The 17,285-nt window shown below is 46.7% G+C and overlaps 2 protein-coding genes across 2 annotated transcripts; one reads left to right on the forward strand and one right to left on the reverse strand.

The window, feature by feature from the left end:
- Window positions 1-4,293: 4,293 nt before the first annotated feature.
- PC9H_001837 (uncharacterized protein) lies at window positions 4,294-6,068 on the reverse strand (the record flags this gene model as incomplete). Its single annotated transcript, XM_036771483.1, has 8 exons — window positions 4,294-4,441; window positions 4,502-4,677; window positions 4,729-4,893; window positions 4,948-5,109; window positions 5,157-5,383; window positions 5,450-5,669; window positions 5,729-5,907; window positions 5,963-6,068. The coding sequence occupies 8 exons, from the start codon at window positions 6,066-6,068 to the stop codon at window positions 4,294-4,296; spliced, it is 1,383 nt and encodes a 460-aa protein (XP_036626104.1).
- Window positions 6,069-6,547: 479 nt separating this feature from the next.
- On the forward strand, window positions 6,548-7,327 carry PC9H_001838 (uncharacterized protein; the record flags this gene model as incomplete). Its single annotated transcript, XM_036771484.1, has 3 exons — window positions 6,548-6,886; window positions 6,938-7,255; window positions 7,307-7,327. 3 exons carry the CDS (start codon window positions 6,548-6,550, stop codon window positions 7,325-7,327), a joined length of 678 nt encoding a protein of 225 aa, XP_036626105.1.
- Between the last annotated feature and the right edge of the window lie 9,958 nt (window positions 7,328-17,285).

A 17,285-nucleotide genomic window follows, 5' to 3' on the forward strand; every position in this document is an offset into this window, starting at 1 on the left:
CACTCATCGCTCCTGAGTATAATATGTAACTCCGAAGATACTCTCGACCCCATCGTCGCGCAGACGATCGCGAAGTATCCTCAGGCTTAGCTTCAGGCTCCATTACGATGTTCAACAGCAATCGTCCCTGAGTGGGTCGTTGACGAAGACAACCTTCTATTCTTATTTACCCTAACTACCCCCAGGTTATGGGGAAAGAAAGTACAAAGACGAGCGCAAGGCGATTGGAAATGGTGAGTTGCACAATGCGCCTGCTCATCCGATAGTCACCCCAGTGTCTTTGATGTATTACTAGTGGGAGCGCTATGACGGCTGCTGGCAGCGTATCAGCGACTTTCTAAGCCCATGCGGTAAGGTAGACGACATACATATTCGGCCAACGTCACGTGCCGGAGTGTGACAAGTCTTATTCGAGCGGCGGGACAAAGAATTCACTGTTTAATTATTACTACGTAGTCTAAAGCAAAGATGTCATGGCAATCAATGAAGATACTAAGTAAGCATGATCTTGTATGATCAAAATAGTAAAATACTCATAACTGCGTAGGCAGTAGGCAAAATACATGTTAAACACGTCAATAAGACCTCTTTGACGCGACGCGACGGGCTCGCAAAGCCAGATCATATGCCCCGAAAATCCCAGAACTCTCTACAGCGTGCAAAGAACCTGATTAATGGGTTGAAAAGGCTTGCAGAGGGACTTTCACCCAAGAAAAAGTCGAAAAAGCGGAGATATGAAGAGGAAGACAAGGAGAATGTGAGTCTCTGGTCTTTTTCTAAGGCAAAAAAAAACTGACCTTCGCAGCAGGAACCACCCAGAGCTCCCTCCCGGGCATCCTCAATCATAATAGCCCAGAATCCTGAGGAGGAGGATGTATTCAGCAGCTCAAACCCCTGCCATGGTGGAACTTGCATTGGCTCTCGCTCTCTCTTCCACCAATGTCCGCATTTTCAATCATTTCAGTTGGAAGGGCCATTTGAGGAGCCAACCAAAGCTCCGGAAATATCATATCATCTTCTTTCCGTGGAGCAAAGGCAATGGCAAGTGACAATTGAAGAGGTGCCGGATGAAGATGATGACATCGTGTCAGTGTCTGATCATGACGCGACATCGGTTCGTGCTTTCCCAATAGAGCAAGTGTCTCGCGCGCTGCCAGAGGATCCAGTTTCCGGTTCTCAGCCAGCCAGCCAAAGGAACGAGAGCGGCCCGAGCCCAGAATACATCACGAGAATGGTTGAATGTGCGAAGCAGCCCGGTTTCCGACGTCAGGCACCAGCAATTGCTGACGCGCTCGAAGCGCTGAAGGATATGCGCGCAAAGCTCCGCGGTGTGTCTCGCGGCAAATCCGGAGGGTATAAGGCACCGCTCATTGACGCGTTCACGCGCCATCGGATGAATGGGATGTGCTCCCTGCTCAGCTTGTACACAGATGGGCGGTCACTCACCTACAACAATTGGGGCGCGTCATCGCTGCAAGCAGCTGTGGCACTGCAGAGAGGCCGGTTCTGCTCCCGCCGCTTGCGCGAGCTCTGTCGCGCATACATCCAGGACCGTGTTATGCTTCCCTTCAATCCGTATGGGGACTGGAACGAGTCTATGCTTGCTGATGAGGACCTTGTCAACGACATTTGCCTACACCTTCAAGAGCTTGGCAAGGACATCACGGCGAGAAAGCTGGTCACTTACCTGGCACAACCCGATGTGATGGCAAAGCATGGCATAACCAGGCCAATTTCGGAGCGCACGGCGATGGCTTCAAACACTTGGCTACCGCTTTGGCTATGCCAAGCGAGGTCAGTACGCCGATGGACACGAGCGAGCGGATGTAGTGTGGTATCGGCAGAACAAGTTCTTGCCTAGGTGGATGGAATTGGAGACGCGCATGGAGAAGTGGTGTAAAGATAACTTACCGGAGTATGGTCCTCGTCCTGAAGGCAAGCCGGTCCTCGTCCATTTCCACGACGAGACAATATTCTATGCGAACGACCGTCATCGGAAGTTTTGGTGTCACAAGAATGCATCCGCTAAGCCTTATGCGAAGGGTGATGGTCCTTCTTTGATGGTCGCTGACTACGTCTCACCTAAATTCGGTTGGCTTCTCTCGCGCGATGGGAAACGGAGTGCTCGATGTGTCATGAAGCCTGGCAAAAACCGCGACGGATATTTTGATGCGGACGACATCATGGAGCAAGCTGAAGCAGCCATGGCGATACTTGAGGAGGACTACCCGGAGTACGAGCACATCCTGGTGTACGACAATGCCACCATTCATTTGAAGCGACCTGATGGCTCCCTCTCTGCGTCTAAAATGCCGTTGAAGCCATCAGATAATTTTAGGGTCGACATCTCACAACGAGGCGCTGATGGGAAACTCGTGTACGACTCCTCAGGGAAGGTCTTGAAGACAAAAATCAAGATGCATGGGGCGCAATTCCACGATGGCCGCTCACAGGACCTGTACTACCCTGAGGGCCATCCCTCTGCTGGAGTCTTTAAAGGAATGAAGGTTATTCTCGAGGAGCGCGGTGTCCCGGTTCCACCAAGGGGCCAACCAGGATATCTTCGCGCTCAATGCCCCGACTTCAAGTGCAAGGGTAATCGCAAACCTCCCTTCAATTGTTGTTGCCGCCGCCTTCTCTTCAATGAGCCCGACTTCGTTAATGTTGATTCCCTCTTGGAGATCACCTGCAAGGCTCGGGGCTTTCAGGTACTATTCCTTCCAAAATTTCACTGCGAGCTCAATTTCATTGAGCAATGCTGGGGTTACGCGAAGCACGTCTATCGGCTCAATCCTGAGTCCTCGCGAGAAGATGCTTTGGAGCGGAATGCTATTGAAGCGCTCAATAGCATTCCCTTGGAGAGCATGCGGCGGTGTGTACATATCAATATTCATTCTCTTGCTAGTTATGTTACTGAATTTCGTGTATCACAGCTTTGCCAACCGCTCGTTCAGGTTCATGGATGCTTATCACTGTGGTCTTGATGGACAGCAAGCGGCATGGGCAGCTAAAAAGTATAGAGGCCATCGTATTCTTCCACCAGAAATCATGACACAGTTAGACAATGCTTCGCGTACCTTCTGACATGGCATGACACTCCCATTTTGTGGGTTTCTTTTGCTGCTCCCAACTATTTACCCTACTTCTTGCGCAATTTTACACATAAAATCTTGAAAATATTATATACACCTGAGGTACTATATATCTTGGATTTGCCATGATGAAATGTCCGTACGCCAAATACAAATTGCAAATGAAGCAAATGATGTCTGCGCGGCCATGTTGAGCTTGGTGACTGTCACCTCACGTGACGTTGGCCGAATATGTATGTCGTCTACCTTAGTAGGGGGGAAAGAAGTGCTTCGACCGTCATGCAGAGGAAGTACTTGCCATAAAACCAAAACGAGGTTGGAACGAGGCAGGAACATAAAGCCCCTGTGGTGATACTGGCCCAGGAATAGTCCTTCCATACCTTCTGTATCAATAACCTGAGGGTATGATTCAGCGCTCAACGCTATCCTATACCACCATTAGTGTCAACGTGTTCATTGATATCGCTCGCATCCAACAGCAACCTCTCAACACCCTCAGTCGCTTTCTATTTCATGCCAACAACTGGAACATTACTGATGCAATCAAGCAGGAAGAAGTCCTCGAGTACTTCAGGTTGAGACAGCTCCGCCTTGCCCCTGTAGCGCGAGCTGTGTGGTTTGTACAGACCCCGAACATAGGCACGCCATCGTATCATTCCGCAACCATAGGAATCTCAGGCGTGCTCTGGCGCTGAAGAGATCAGAGGAAAGCCCGGGAGACCGAAGGTTCAACATCGACGATACATTCAACAACGGTTTCACAGTGCTGTCAGAAGGCTCACAGGTCGAGTGACTACCATGTACCGGTATCTCAGTACTATGTAATGCTCAACCACAGGTCATCAGCATCAGCAAAAAATATCAAGGTGACATCGACATACCTCACCATGATTGACACGGTCGACCTGTTGTTATCCCCCTCGATATGTAGCACTAGGTATCATGGAGCATGACCCTTATATTACTCCATAGGTTCCGTAGTAACTGTCGTGCACAGTGTATTCCATATAGACGCTATATCATCATTGTGTTGTAGTGCTATGTAACAGTCCATAGTACAATAGATTTTTTATAAATCACACAATAGTATTTGTATCGGGATATATTGTAGGGTACGAAAGGTCAGGAATACAGGGTAATATAGTATAAAGCATATAATCAAGGGAAGATGTTGTCGAGCTTGGAAGTAATTGAACCATGACTACGCCGAGTCCTCGGAGATGTTGCCATCCTCACCGTCTGTCTCAGTTGTAGGGTCGGCTTTGTATTCATCAATGGCGGCGTTTAAAGCATCAAGAGTGATTGCTGGTGGGCGGAAAGTGTCAAGAGGCTGCGCGCCGGAGTGAAACCTGTAAAATAGATGTTATAAGAGGCCATCCATGTTTACGGTAATGATCGGATGGGCCTACCGTCCAGTGTTATATAGCTTCGCACAAATATTACCCAGGATATTGAGGTGCTTTGAGTGATCGCGGAATGAGTGAAGGGACTTCAAGTGGTCCTGGTAAACAACCTCATATTCGGTCGCTGTGAAGTCAAGGCTTGTGTGAATGCCAGTGATCCACTCATCAATACAATTTTCAATCTAGACTTATTAGAGGCCAAGTACTAGCAACGGTGATAGAAGTTTACTCACTGCAGCGAAGATAAGAGCTAATGCAGGTAATGGGATAGGGGAGAAACTGTCGGGAAAACGGACACCTTCATCACGGCGGTTTGCGAACCATATAGCGTTCACGCATTTCTGGATGATCTTTCCTCGATAAAGTCCCTTGCGCTTTGCGACATCCTTGTGAGGACTCTGCCGGGAAACAAAAGTCAGACCTGTTTTCTGAATGAATCATGTACCAATTACCTTATAGACAAAATTGTAGCCATCTTTTAACTTCGTGGCACGAGAGCGCATTTTCTCGATGATCTTTGGGTGCTGCGAGGATTCCAGGTCAAAGATTGATGGAACAAATGCCTTCACCTTTGTCTTGACCTCGCCGCGGGTATGGGAAGTTCGGGAGGTGATCTACGAAACAGACGTGAGAAGTAGATCGAGCGATTGAATTGGCTTACCAAGCGACTGATATTCATGTCAAGGGCATGTTCAACTTGAAGTTTAACACAGGCCTGACGCCAAACCTCCCCAACCCATTTAGCCTCTTCTTGCACGGTAGGAAAGGCATTCTCGCAGAATATCTTCAAGCGCCAGAGTTGAATGGCCACAGTAATGACTTCCTGGACTAGTGGAGAATAGTCGGCCTGCTTTGGTCGAGCGTTGGTTTGCTGCTTTGGTTCCTTGACTGACCGTAAATCATCTGAGTCTGCGGAACGAGCTCACTTCTCGCCAGTGTTAGGAGAGGGCCCACGTGCGATGGGTGATATGGATTGGTGACGGAGTGGCTGTGGAGGAGATTGAATACGATGGTCACCACGACGAACAGTCTTCATTGTGGTGCGGCCACGTTGAGAATCGTTGGAATCGTCATCATCTGAGTCGACACTAAGAACTTGAGGGACACGAGTGTTGCGTTGTACAAGAACCTTCTTGATGGCCTGGGGGCGCGCTTCTACTCTGTGAGAGGTGTACTAGAGATATGTCAGTTATTGTTATTCTGTTTCAACACCGTACTAGTGTAGCTGCTTACCTTGCTATCATCATCACTTGAGACATCCCCCTCATCATCTGAAATGGGATAGCTTCGTTGCGAAGCAACATTTGCGGCAGCAGTGGAGGCAGCTGTCTGCATGTTCTTCTTCCGCTCTCGTTCAGCCTTCTTCTCGGCCTTTCTTGCTTTTCGTTCAGCCCTATCGGCTTCGTCTTGAACTGCAACCAGAGGGTCATTGTTAATATTGAGACTGCAATATATACAAGTGCTTACGGCGTTGAGCCTCTCTTTCAGAAGCCCGCCGATTACGAGGCGGCCGTCTACCATCATCATTCTCTTTATCAGAGGCATCAATCGAGTCATAAACTTGGGCGCGCATATTGGATGAGAGCAGGAGGAGCCTGAGGTCAAAGTGAGCAATCTATCGCCGTATTTAAGCAAAGCGGAACTTGATTCCTTGTATTGTTGATCAACGAAAATGACACACAAATGGAATGTTGATCAACAGACATGACACGGGGGTAGTGGAGGTCATAGAGGTGGTGGTTCGAGTTCAACCAGGAGACGCGTCTAACCATGTGACAAAGTTCGGTGAATATCAAATATGGTCAGGGTGTGGATGGATTGAGCTTACTGATACGGAACGGCTGGACTGCTTCTTATCAACTCCCAATGCCTCCTGCGGTGTGTGATTATTGCCGAAAAACTTTGCCAACACGCGCCAGCCTGTCCAGACATATAAAAAACTCAGCATTGTGCCGAAGAAAATGGCAAGCAGCAATTGAGCCCCTAGACGCCATTGCTGAAGTACCGGGAACTGGACAAGCTGGTGTTGCAATGAGCAGAAATGATGAGTCCATGTTCGCCGGTCATACAGAAGTCTCCACACCAATTCAAGACGATCCGATGTCTCGACAACGGCATACGACGGTCGAGGATATCTTCGATGAGGAGGTTTCCGAACTCACGTCCCCTGGTGATCCTCGGAACTTGGCTCGATTTGTTGAAAGATTTCCTATGGAGCCACACCGCTTGCAAAAAGGAACCACACAATTTGAGCAATGGCAGTCGGAGAACGTTAGGGCAGGCCGAGATGAGTGGTATCCGTTTGCATCTGAGAGTGAATGGGAGACAGTGGGCTGGCTTGTTGCAAATGTCGGTCAGTCGGCTATAGAGGAATATCTAAAGCTGGATATTGTAAGTGATTTTGATATCTTGGATGGCGCTGCAACTGACCGAGTGTTCTAGACGAAGAAACAGAGTAACTTGTCATTTTCAAGCAAGTATAAGCTGAATAAGAAGCTTAACGAGCTTCCCACCGGCCCAGATTGGGAGTGCGAGACGATCAGTATTACAGGTGATCGTGTGGATAAGCATGGGCATGCCTTCGTTGAAGAGGTTGAATTATGGCGGCGGGATCCTGTGGAATGTGTTTGTGAGCTTATCGGCAATCCAGCATTCAAGGATTACTTGGCCTATCTTCCTGAGCATGTGTATGGGGATGCTTCAGGAGAGAACCGGCTGTACGATGAAATGTGGACCGCTGAATGGTGGTGGAAAATTCAAGTACGTTGTCATACCAGAACATAGGTTCGGTATAAAGACATTAGGAACTAGGATGAACCCCTGAACCCCTAGGAGCGAAGCCCCTAGGATATTATCCATTGTTGGGTTATTGTTCTATCTTTCCATTGACGTTCGTTCGTCATGGAAATTCACCATAGAAACCAATAGTTATGGATTCTATTGTTCTACATCTTCTATTGTTGATATGGAAACCACTTATAATGGTATCCATTGTCTCTCCATTATTCCACTGTATACCCTTATTTACTCTATTGTTCTAATAGGCCTTTGTTCTTAAAGACCATTGTCCTACCTCTATTATACTACTGTGTACTATTATTTGTCCTATTATTCCTGTAGGTCTTTGTTTCTTAAAGACCATTGTTCCCCGTATTTATTTGTATTTACCTCACTATTATTACCATTGTTCTTAGGTACAAATAGTTTAGGTATAAAAGGGAGCTAGTCTCTCTGCCAATAAATATACAAGTTATCACCCACATTCTAGTTCTTGAGTTTGGCTGTATCTGAAACGAGTAGGATACCAGCATTATCGTTTGTAGAGACCTGAAAAGTAAGTACAGTCTATTTCTTTTGCTAAGTCTGCACCGAAACGAGTAGGTGACAGTAACGCACTAACAGCTAAGTCTGCACTGAAAACGAGTAGGTGTCAGTAACGCTATTTTGACAGTTTGACTATCCCGAAACGAGTAGGGAAACCCTTTACAAGTCCAGATCTGAAACGAGTAGGATTCTGGCATACTAACTTCAGTTTATTAGCTACCTAGTTCATTCCATAGGTTTATTATATAGACCTATAACCCCGTATATACTTGCTACTTATCGTACAAGTAGATACACCACCACACCCCTATCTACTTAGGAGTAGTATTGTTGATTGACATACTATTTCTAATAACCGACCTCACCCTATCCATACCCTTCTGAGAGTATTTCCTCTATTCCAATAAATCCCGAAATCAACGAACAACCAGGTGCAACTCGACGCCGTAGTCCACGACCATCTGGGCACTAATTCATTAACCTGACTTAGTGTGACATAAATTTGGAGCCCACCGCGAGGGATTTCAATTGGATTCTAATACTCTCCACAACAACAACATCTTTAACCACTTCCTCATCCATTACACAATACAATGGCTCGAGGAGATGAGGCTGAGGGTTCTTCTTCGGTAAGACCCAACCCCTTCACCAATGGCAAGACACCAGAAATGATGCCGCGGGCCGGCGAGAAATCTGCTCCTGCCAAATTTTATTCAGCAAAACAAGATATTCAGGAATTCCTCAAGAAATTCCAGAATCTTTGCGTTGCATTCAATGTACCGGAACCTGATTATGGCGAAAAGCTTTTGGATTATTGCTCCAAGAAAGTCAGAGATCTTATTAAAGTGTCACCACACTTTAAGAATAAAGATTGGACTAATCTCAAAACAGAAATGCTACAACTCTATGATGCTGATAGGCAAAAGACACGTCATAATCTTCATGCCTTACGCAAGCTCACCAAGAAATGGAGAACCAAGGAGATTACAGAATTAGCTGATTGGCGGAAATACCAAAGAGAATTTTTGGCAATTTCACGCTGGTTGGTTAGCCAGAACCTAATTACGACTGACGATGAATCTGCGTACTTTTGGAAAGGCTTACCGTCTGCCTTGAAGGACCAAATCAAACTCCAAATTAGGGCTCTAAAACCAGAATTACCATCAACCAAGGCATACCCTATCGAAGAAGTCACCAAAATAGTTGAATATCTTCTAGAGCGTGGAAGATTTGAATACAACTACGCAGACTCTGATTCAGACTCTCCACATTGGTACTCTCATGGATCAGACTCAGAGGACGACACAGAAGACTCGGACGGAGAAATCAGTCTACGCAAAATCTCCAAGTATCTCAAGAAGAAGAAATTATCCTCCAAGAAGAAGAAGAAGAAATCTGGCCACAAGAAAGAGGATAGTGACTCGGAATCCGATTCAGATAAAGACGATTCTCCGACCAAGGTTCACTTCAAGACCAACAAGATACAGAAGAAGACTAGTTCAACCTTCCCAGCACCCACTCCACTCAGAGACCCAGTTGCCGATGAAGTCACGGAGTTAATCAAGCGTATGGGAGAACTCTCAATTCAAGATCCTGAATACGGTGCTTTATATTATCGGGCCTACAAGCTTGACCCAGTAGCCATGGATAAGATGGGAGAATTATTTTTACCACGCCCAGGATCAGTTAACCGAACCTTGAACTCTCGACCAATGAATTCAGCATCATATGACAACAACCAGTTACAAAGAAGACCACCCCGTGTCTGCTTTGGTTGTGGCAAGGACGGTCATACCGCAAGAGACTGTCAAGGAATTCAAGAACTGGTTAATTCTGGTCATATTACCCGAGATCTAGGAGGCACACTTCTATTCCGCAATGGAACTAAAGTTGTTCAACAGCCTGGCGAAACCATTATAGCAGCAGTCAAGCGTATTATAGACGCTCTACCAAAGGCAAACCTGCTCATAGCTTCATCACATTATGTTGGAGTGGACTCGGACGACTACTTTAGTTCAGGAGGAGAATATGAGGATGACGAAGAAGACTATTTGGGATATATGACAGAGGAAGAAGACTATTTGGAAGATCCAGCAGAAGTATATGTTGGGGTAGAAAGGAACTCCAATCGCAAGACTACTAATGCTAGGAAGAATGCTATTGAAGAGGTTTCCAAAGCTCCGAAACCAGTAGATCGTAGTGTTCCTTATTCTGGACCTACTACCAGAACAAGAGCGCCTACCACACCGCACAAACCGGTGGCCAGGAATCCTCCTAATGCAATAACCAATCCACATTATCCCAACAACCCACCTAATGCGATTTCCAACCCTCAACATAATCCAGGACCACCTCCAGTACTTCCTCCAATTCGCCAACAACCTATAGTGGAAATTCCTGATGGTATTCCTCACGACCGCGCACCTAGAATTGTTACTCCAGCACCGGTAGCATCAGCACCCACTCGTGAAATTGACATGGCAGATCAGACTCAATCTGGTCTAGCAAACCGCAGAAGACAACCTAATAAAGAAATGCAATCCAGACCCAAACCTGTACCTCGACAATCTGAATTATCTGCTCAGATACCCGAAGGACAAGTCATTAACACCATACTGGACACTCATGTCAATTTACCAGTCCGTCAATTATTGGGAACATCTCGTGAATTAACAGAAGAGTTTCCTTCACTTATGAAGTATCGAAATAACAAACCCCCTGAAGTGAATGAACTTACCGCAGAAGTCCATTCATACTCCATGGCAGATCACAACCGTGGACCACTTCTCCGACTTCCTTTGACATACAATGGAAAAGCAGTATCAGCAATCATTGACACAGGATCAGAACTTAACGTAATCAACCGTAAAGTATTCCAAGATTTGATTGCATTACCATACGATCCCAATGAAGTGCTTACTATGACTGATGCAAATGGAGGACGTGGAGAATTGCGTGGTTTTGTTCAAAATGTCCCAATTGCCTGGGGTGATATAGTCACAAGAGCAAACTTCTATATTGGAGACCAAGGAGGATATGATATGCTTCTAGGTATTCCCTGGCAGATTGCGAACAAAGTATCTATTGAACATAAAGAAGACGGGACCTATATAGGATTCCAGCCGGAAGATTCAGACCAAAGATATGAATTCTTCACTGGCGGCAGAGGACGGCGAGCCTATTTAATGGCCCAAAGCACCTTGTTTCAAGAAGAAGCCCCTGTTGTCTCCTATCTTCTAAATCCGAGCGGAGAAATTACCCTTTTAGGCCCCACCATGATTCCAGAAACCGTATTAGAAGCTCCCACAGAAACCACGGTTACAGAAATTGACACGAGAATAGGTGATAAGTCAGTAGACCAAGAAGACTCGGCAGTTATTGTGTACCAAGAGGACTTGACAAGTTCTCTCACACTCACGGGAAGATTTAAACAAGGATTACTCGATTTATTCAAGTTTTCCCCAATTGACAATCAGTTTCTTATTGTTATGCTACTTTGCACAATAATGGGAACACTGGAAATACTTATTTGGGCAATGGGACAATTGATTTCGATTTTTTGGGTAATCCATTGTGTTCTTAGGACTTATAAGCCCCAAATTCCAACTCTGGGACTTATCATCAATCCCCTAACCACTCCTATCAAATCCCCACACGTGCTGCTAAGCTATCCAACGCCCCATCACTCAATTATGCCCCGCGCAGTTAAATCCGAATCGCGTGCTCGAGGAACCGGCGGCAATCATACCCCGCATACCCGATCAAGCGTACTAAGTCCGTCCCCACGTGTCATGCGCTCGTCGAGCCGCGTCACTGTAACTCCGACTTCCACAAGCGCCCACTCTGTCTCTCACGTACCTCGACCCCCCACTCGTCGTTCGAGACGACGTACTCGTAAACGAGGCCCTGGCGGCGCTCACCCAACTCACAAATCGGTCGCTGGAACGGCCCAGCCAATGTCCAATGGTGAACGCGGCGCAGGCGCCAACACCCGACCTCGTACCATAAAGAAGCCGCGATTGGAGGATTTCATTAGCGATAGTGAGGACGATGAAGATAATGAAGAGACTTACCGGAAAGTTCCAGTAGAGGACGACGGGGCCGCATTAGAGCAGGCGCACGAAATGGGTGCGTTGACCATGCTCATTCATGTACTCAACCACCTCAACCTCGCTTCAGATATCTCTGAGAGCGCCCACGGCGATCCTCCTACGCAGGACGAAGGCGGATTCGCAGCACCCCCATTCCCCACTCACTCCCCTCCATCTACGCAGAACGATGCCCGGAGACGCACACGCCATTATGGTTTGCTAGGCGAACGTGCAGCCACACCCTTCAATGAAGATATGTGGAAGGACTGGGTCCTTACTCCCCTGGAACTCCGTCACAGTAGAGCGCCCCGAGAACCTGACTACGATGGATTCCCCGGGCCTGGTCGACTACCCCCCATTCCCTGTGCAGTACGATTTGATATTGTACTGCGCTATCCCGCCAAATCGTTGTGCATGATCGGCTGCGCACGATCCGACGTTTCCAACGGATGGGTGGTAACCCACTCCAAATCCCTTATTACCGACATTGAAGAAGGCCGAGAATTTGTCGATGCCATACGATACCGCGCCAACGTAACCGAACTCCTAGGCGAAGGACGTGAGGACGCCTTGCGACTGGAATACCATTATCGCGAATGCTTCGAAGACACGATATTTGAGCATCCATGGCTGCTTGACTTGCAGAAACGATATCGAGCATCATACTCTCTCAAATCCACGTTAAGCGAATACGAGGACGGTGAAATCCTTCCGCGAGGAACTCTTATGCGCAACGGCACCTGGAATCACCGCGTCCAGGGAGAATTAACGGAGGAAGCAGGATTTATTCGACGTATGGAACTACACGAACGGTACGGACTCGAAGACGAAGATATAGAAGGAAAAGCAGTAGGAAAAGATGAAGGAAAAGAAGACGGAAAAGAAGAAATTCGAGAAAGGGACGATGAAGAAAAACAGGGAAATAACGACGAATACCTCAACTGGCAGAGCTCGGCGCAGACATCAGGAAAACAACCGCTACACCCTTCCCCTTACGACACGCGACTTACGTTGGTTGATGACTACCCACCTTCACCTCCCCGGTCATTACTTTTCATCGCAACACCATTATCACCTATCGACGGAGAATTGGAACTCGTTAACATTACTATGCCAAAAAGAATAAATAATCATCACGACGGACTAGAACGGGTAACGGACACCACAATCGACGCATTATATGACGATCTGGAAACCGCAACGGAACTGGCAGACGCTTCGAACCCTCACGAATTGGAGACTACGGCACGATCCCCGACCTTCGAACTTGCCTATCCACAGGATGATTCGAAACCGCCCAGCCCGCAGCTCGAAGTCCACGCGCCTGCCCAAGGACCAACTCCACCCCCCATATTTCCGTCAATTCTACCTCCCAGTGCGTTACGCCCGGGCGAGTCGTTCATTGAACTTCAGACAGACCAGCCAGATATGTGGGGATATAATGACGCGGAATCTACCGTCGTCCGCATCCAAACTGCACCTATTGAGCCGACGAAATTATCACCTCTTTACTCCGTAGAACCCCCCGCTCATCATCCCATTTGGAACGACGCGCTAGGACGCATCGAACGAATTCGAACCATGAAACTCTACGCAGGACCACCATGGTCGTTCAGCTCCCAGATTCGTGAGCATGACTTTCTGGACCTTACCTGCGATGCCGGAAGCGAATGGCTGGACGACGGAGATATAGTCATTGGAAACGGGGTCGCAGATCTTTGCGCACGAATGCGTGCCGAATTCGTTCACCCAGAAACGCTCACGCAATTTGAAGACGAAGAAGTACGAGAAAGACTCAATCGAAGATTGCAACGGGCATACCTCGACTTTGACTTGCCAGATCGGCCTCATTGTCTCCTCGATCCAAACCTTCCATTCGACTCAACCCCAGAATTTGACACAATTCGAGACCCACAGCTTCGCGCCGGCGCAACGCTCCACACTCCCCCCGGAAATTATTTCGCAGATGATTCATTCTTCAGGACGGCATATAAAGAACCTGGTCAAGCTCATCATCCACAAACACGCGAGAATATCTGGCGATACGATATTCTGCGACTTCGACGCCTTCGCTTGCGAACCACCCAATTACTGCAACATATTACCGACTACTTCCTTCGAGGCTCTTTCCGCAAACATATCGATACTCTATCCACCGAAAACCCAGTTCGCCATTTCTTCTACAACCATTGTTCCATATTCCGTTTCCTTGACCCCGACTCTCCAGTAATCACGCAAGGGTTCAGTCAACGGTGTATCCATTCGTTAAACGAACCTCACGAACCCATTTACGAGGAACATCCTTACCCGTCCGACAACCCATTACTTACCATCAACGAAGATTCATACCTGGCCTATATTGGGAAAGCCTTTGAATTAGCCAGGCGAACACCCCTGTCTAACGCAGTTCGTCATTTGCGACGGCTCACCTGCTTCATGAAGGACGATGTGCGCCAACTCCTGGATGATGGATACTTAGACCCTACATACTATTTTGATGGCCATGGTAGACGCCATGCTATTACTTGGAAATCTCCCAACCCCGCAGACATTTAGTATACAAACTAGTACCAAATTACCTTCATTACCATTACACGCTGGTCGTACTCTTTTCCGTTTTTTTTTTTTATACCCATTCAACAAGTTACTTATAACTACTCAAATAGTCTTTACAACCATCACCTAAGGCAAAAGTTGCAGGCCAATCTACTTTACATACCCTAGAACTATGGTGCAGGATAACCACTCAGGAGTTTATCTCCTACACCAAATAGACTCCGAAATCCAACAATTATATGCCCAACCCTCCGACATAGATTGGGAAGAAGATACCTTATTAATGCCAGTAGAAGCTCCCGGCGAGTTTCATGACTGGAATTTCAAGGCATACACTGCGTATAAACGAGTCGGCCAAAAGATACACCCTGTATCGGGAGTATACCCCGAGGATGCCAAAGTTAACCGGACCTTCCCTACCAACCCCTTAGACTCTCTTCCAGAGTTACCTACTCAACCGCCAGACTTTATACCCACCGAACGACTTACGGAGGAAAGAATCTCTATGATGGAAGTCAACAAGGACAATTTCTTATGGCCTGAAGAAGAAAAACTATTCAAACACATTCTCCGACTAAACGAAGGCGCTCTAGCCTTTGAAGAGCAAGATCGAGGAACACTAAAGAAGGAGTACTTTTCCGATTATATTATGGCGACAGTTCCACACACACCATGGGAATACAAGAACATTCCTATACCGCCAGGAATCAAAGATAAAGTCATAGAGATGCTTAGGAGTAAAATAGACGCAGGCGTTTATGAACTCTGCCAGTCATCCTATAGAAACCGGTGGTTCTGTGTGTTGAAAAAGAATGGAAGCCTACGAATCGTTCACGACCTACAACCTTTGAATAAAGTCTCTATACGTGATGCTGGACTACTACCCATAGTAGACGATTTTGTGGAACCCTTTGCCGGACGCCAATGCTGTACCACATTTGATCTATTCTGGGGATTTGACGCCCGTATAGTGGACCCTGCATCCAGGGACATGACGGCATTTTGGACACCACTAGGAATGTTACGACTCACCGCATTACCTATGGGATATACCAACTCTCCCACAGAATTTCAGAAATGCATGGTGCATATTCTTCAAGACGAAATTCCGCATATTGCCAACATCTTCATTGATGATCTCCCAGTGAAAGGACCGGAATCACAATACTTAGACGATGAGGGAAGGCCTGAGACAATTCCTGATAATAAAGGAATACGCCGTTTCATTTGGGAACATGCGGTAGATGTGCACAGGATAATGCATCGTGTCAAGTGTGCAGGAGCCACATTCTCAGGAAAGAAAACCCATATCTGCCGACCAAACGTTGTAATTCTAGGTCAAAAATGTACTCCGGAAGGAAGATGCCCTGATGAAGAAAGGGTTGGAAAAATTCTGAAATGGCCTACCCCCGAAAATGTCAAGGAGATCCGGGGATTCTTAGGAATCTGTGGAACAGTCCGAATATGGATAAAGGACTATTCAAGGCTAGCCAGACCTCTTACAGAGTTAGTCCGAAAAGATACCGACTTCGTATGGACGGACCGACAACAAGAAGCTTTTGAAGAACTCAAATTGCGAGTCACATCAGCACCAGCTCTACGGACCATTGACTACAAATCCAACAACCCAATTATCTTATCAGTGGATACAAGCTATATAGCAGTAGGATTCATATTGTCCCAAATCGATGATCAAGGAAGGAAACGACCCGCAAGATATGGATCATTACCAATGGGAGATAGAGAATCAAGATACTCCCAACCCAAACTGGAACTATACGGGTTATACCGAGCCTTGCGACATTGGAGAATATACATAATCGGAGCCAAGAAGCTGATAGTGGAGGTAGACGCAAAGTATATTAAAGGAATGTTGAAAGAACCAGATCTTCAACCAAACAATGCAATGAATCGGTGGATTCAAGGTATTCTTCTGTTTGATTTTGAACTAGTTCACATTCCCGCGGACAAACATCGTGGCCCAGATGCCCTGTCTAGGAGAAGACCCCTATCTGAAGACTTTATCGAGGATAATGAAGAATGGCTAGACAATATAGCCTTGACTGTTTCAATACCTTCCAACAGACCTAAAGCCAATAGAACCTTCACCATGACCCCTGCCAAAGTTCTCACCTTACCCTCCTTACATCCGAAAGTGACATACAAGGACGAACGACTGCAAGAAATCTCTCAATATTTGCACACTTCCGAACTACCATCCCTAGTCTCCCTTCAAGCTCAAAAGAGGTTCCTCAAGAAGGCCTCAGGATATTTTATTCATGAAGGAAGAATGTTCAGACGAATAGTGAATCAACCTCCACAGCAAGTAATCCTAGACCCAAATAGGAGAAAGAGAATACTGCAAGAATCCCATGAAAACCTAGGTCACAAAGGAGAACAGGCTGTATTTGATCTCATTAGAATCAGATATTACTGGCCTCACCTTCGACCCGATGTCCACTACCATGTCTCCACATGTCATGAATGTCAGACTCGGAACACCAAAATCCTGCAAATGCCATACGAGATATCAGCCCCTGCTACACTTTTTCAGAAAGTCTATATTGATGTAATGACCATGAATCCACACTCAGGTGGTTTCAAATTCATCGTTGCTGCCAAAGACGATCTAACAGGAATAACTGAAGCCAAGGCCATCAGTGCGGCAAACTCTCATGTATTAGCCGAATTCTTTTGGCAACACATTTATTGTCGTTACGGAGCAGTAGGACATGTAGTGACAGATAATGGAGGAGAAGTAGCTGCTGCATTTAGTGACTTAGTCAAACGTCTGGGAATCCCTCAAGTCCGCATATCAA

The sequence above is a fragment of the Pleurotus ostreatus genome (assembly GCF_014466165.1).
Source record: "Pleurotus ostreatus strain PC9 chromosome Unknown scaffold_10, whole genome shotgun sequence".
Taxonomy (NCBI): domain Eukaryota; kingdom Fungi; phylum Basidiomycota; class Agaricomycetes; order Agaricales; family Pleurotaceae; genus Pleurotus; species Pleurotus ostreatus.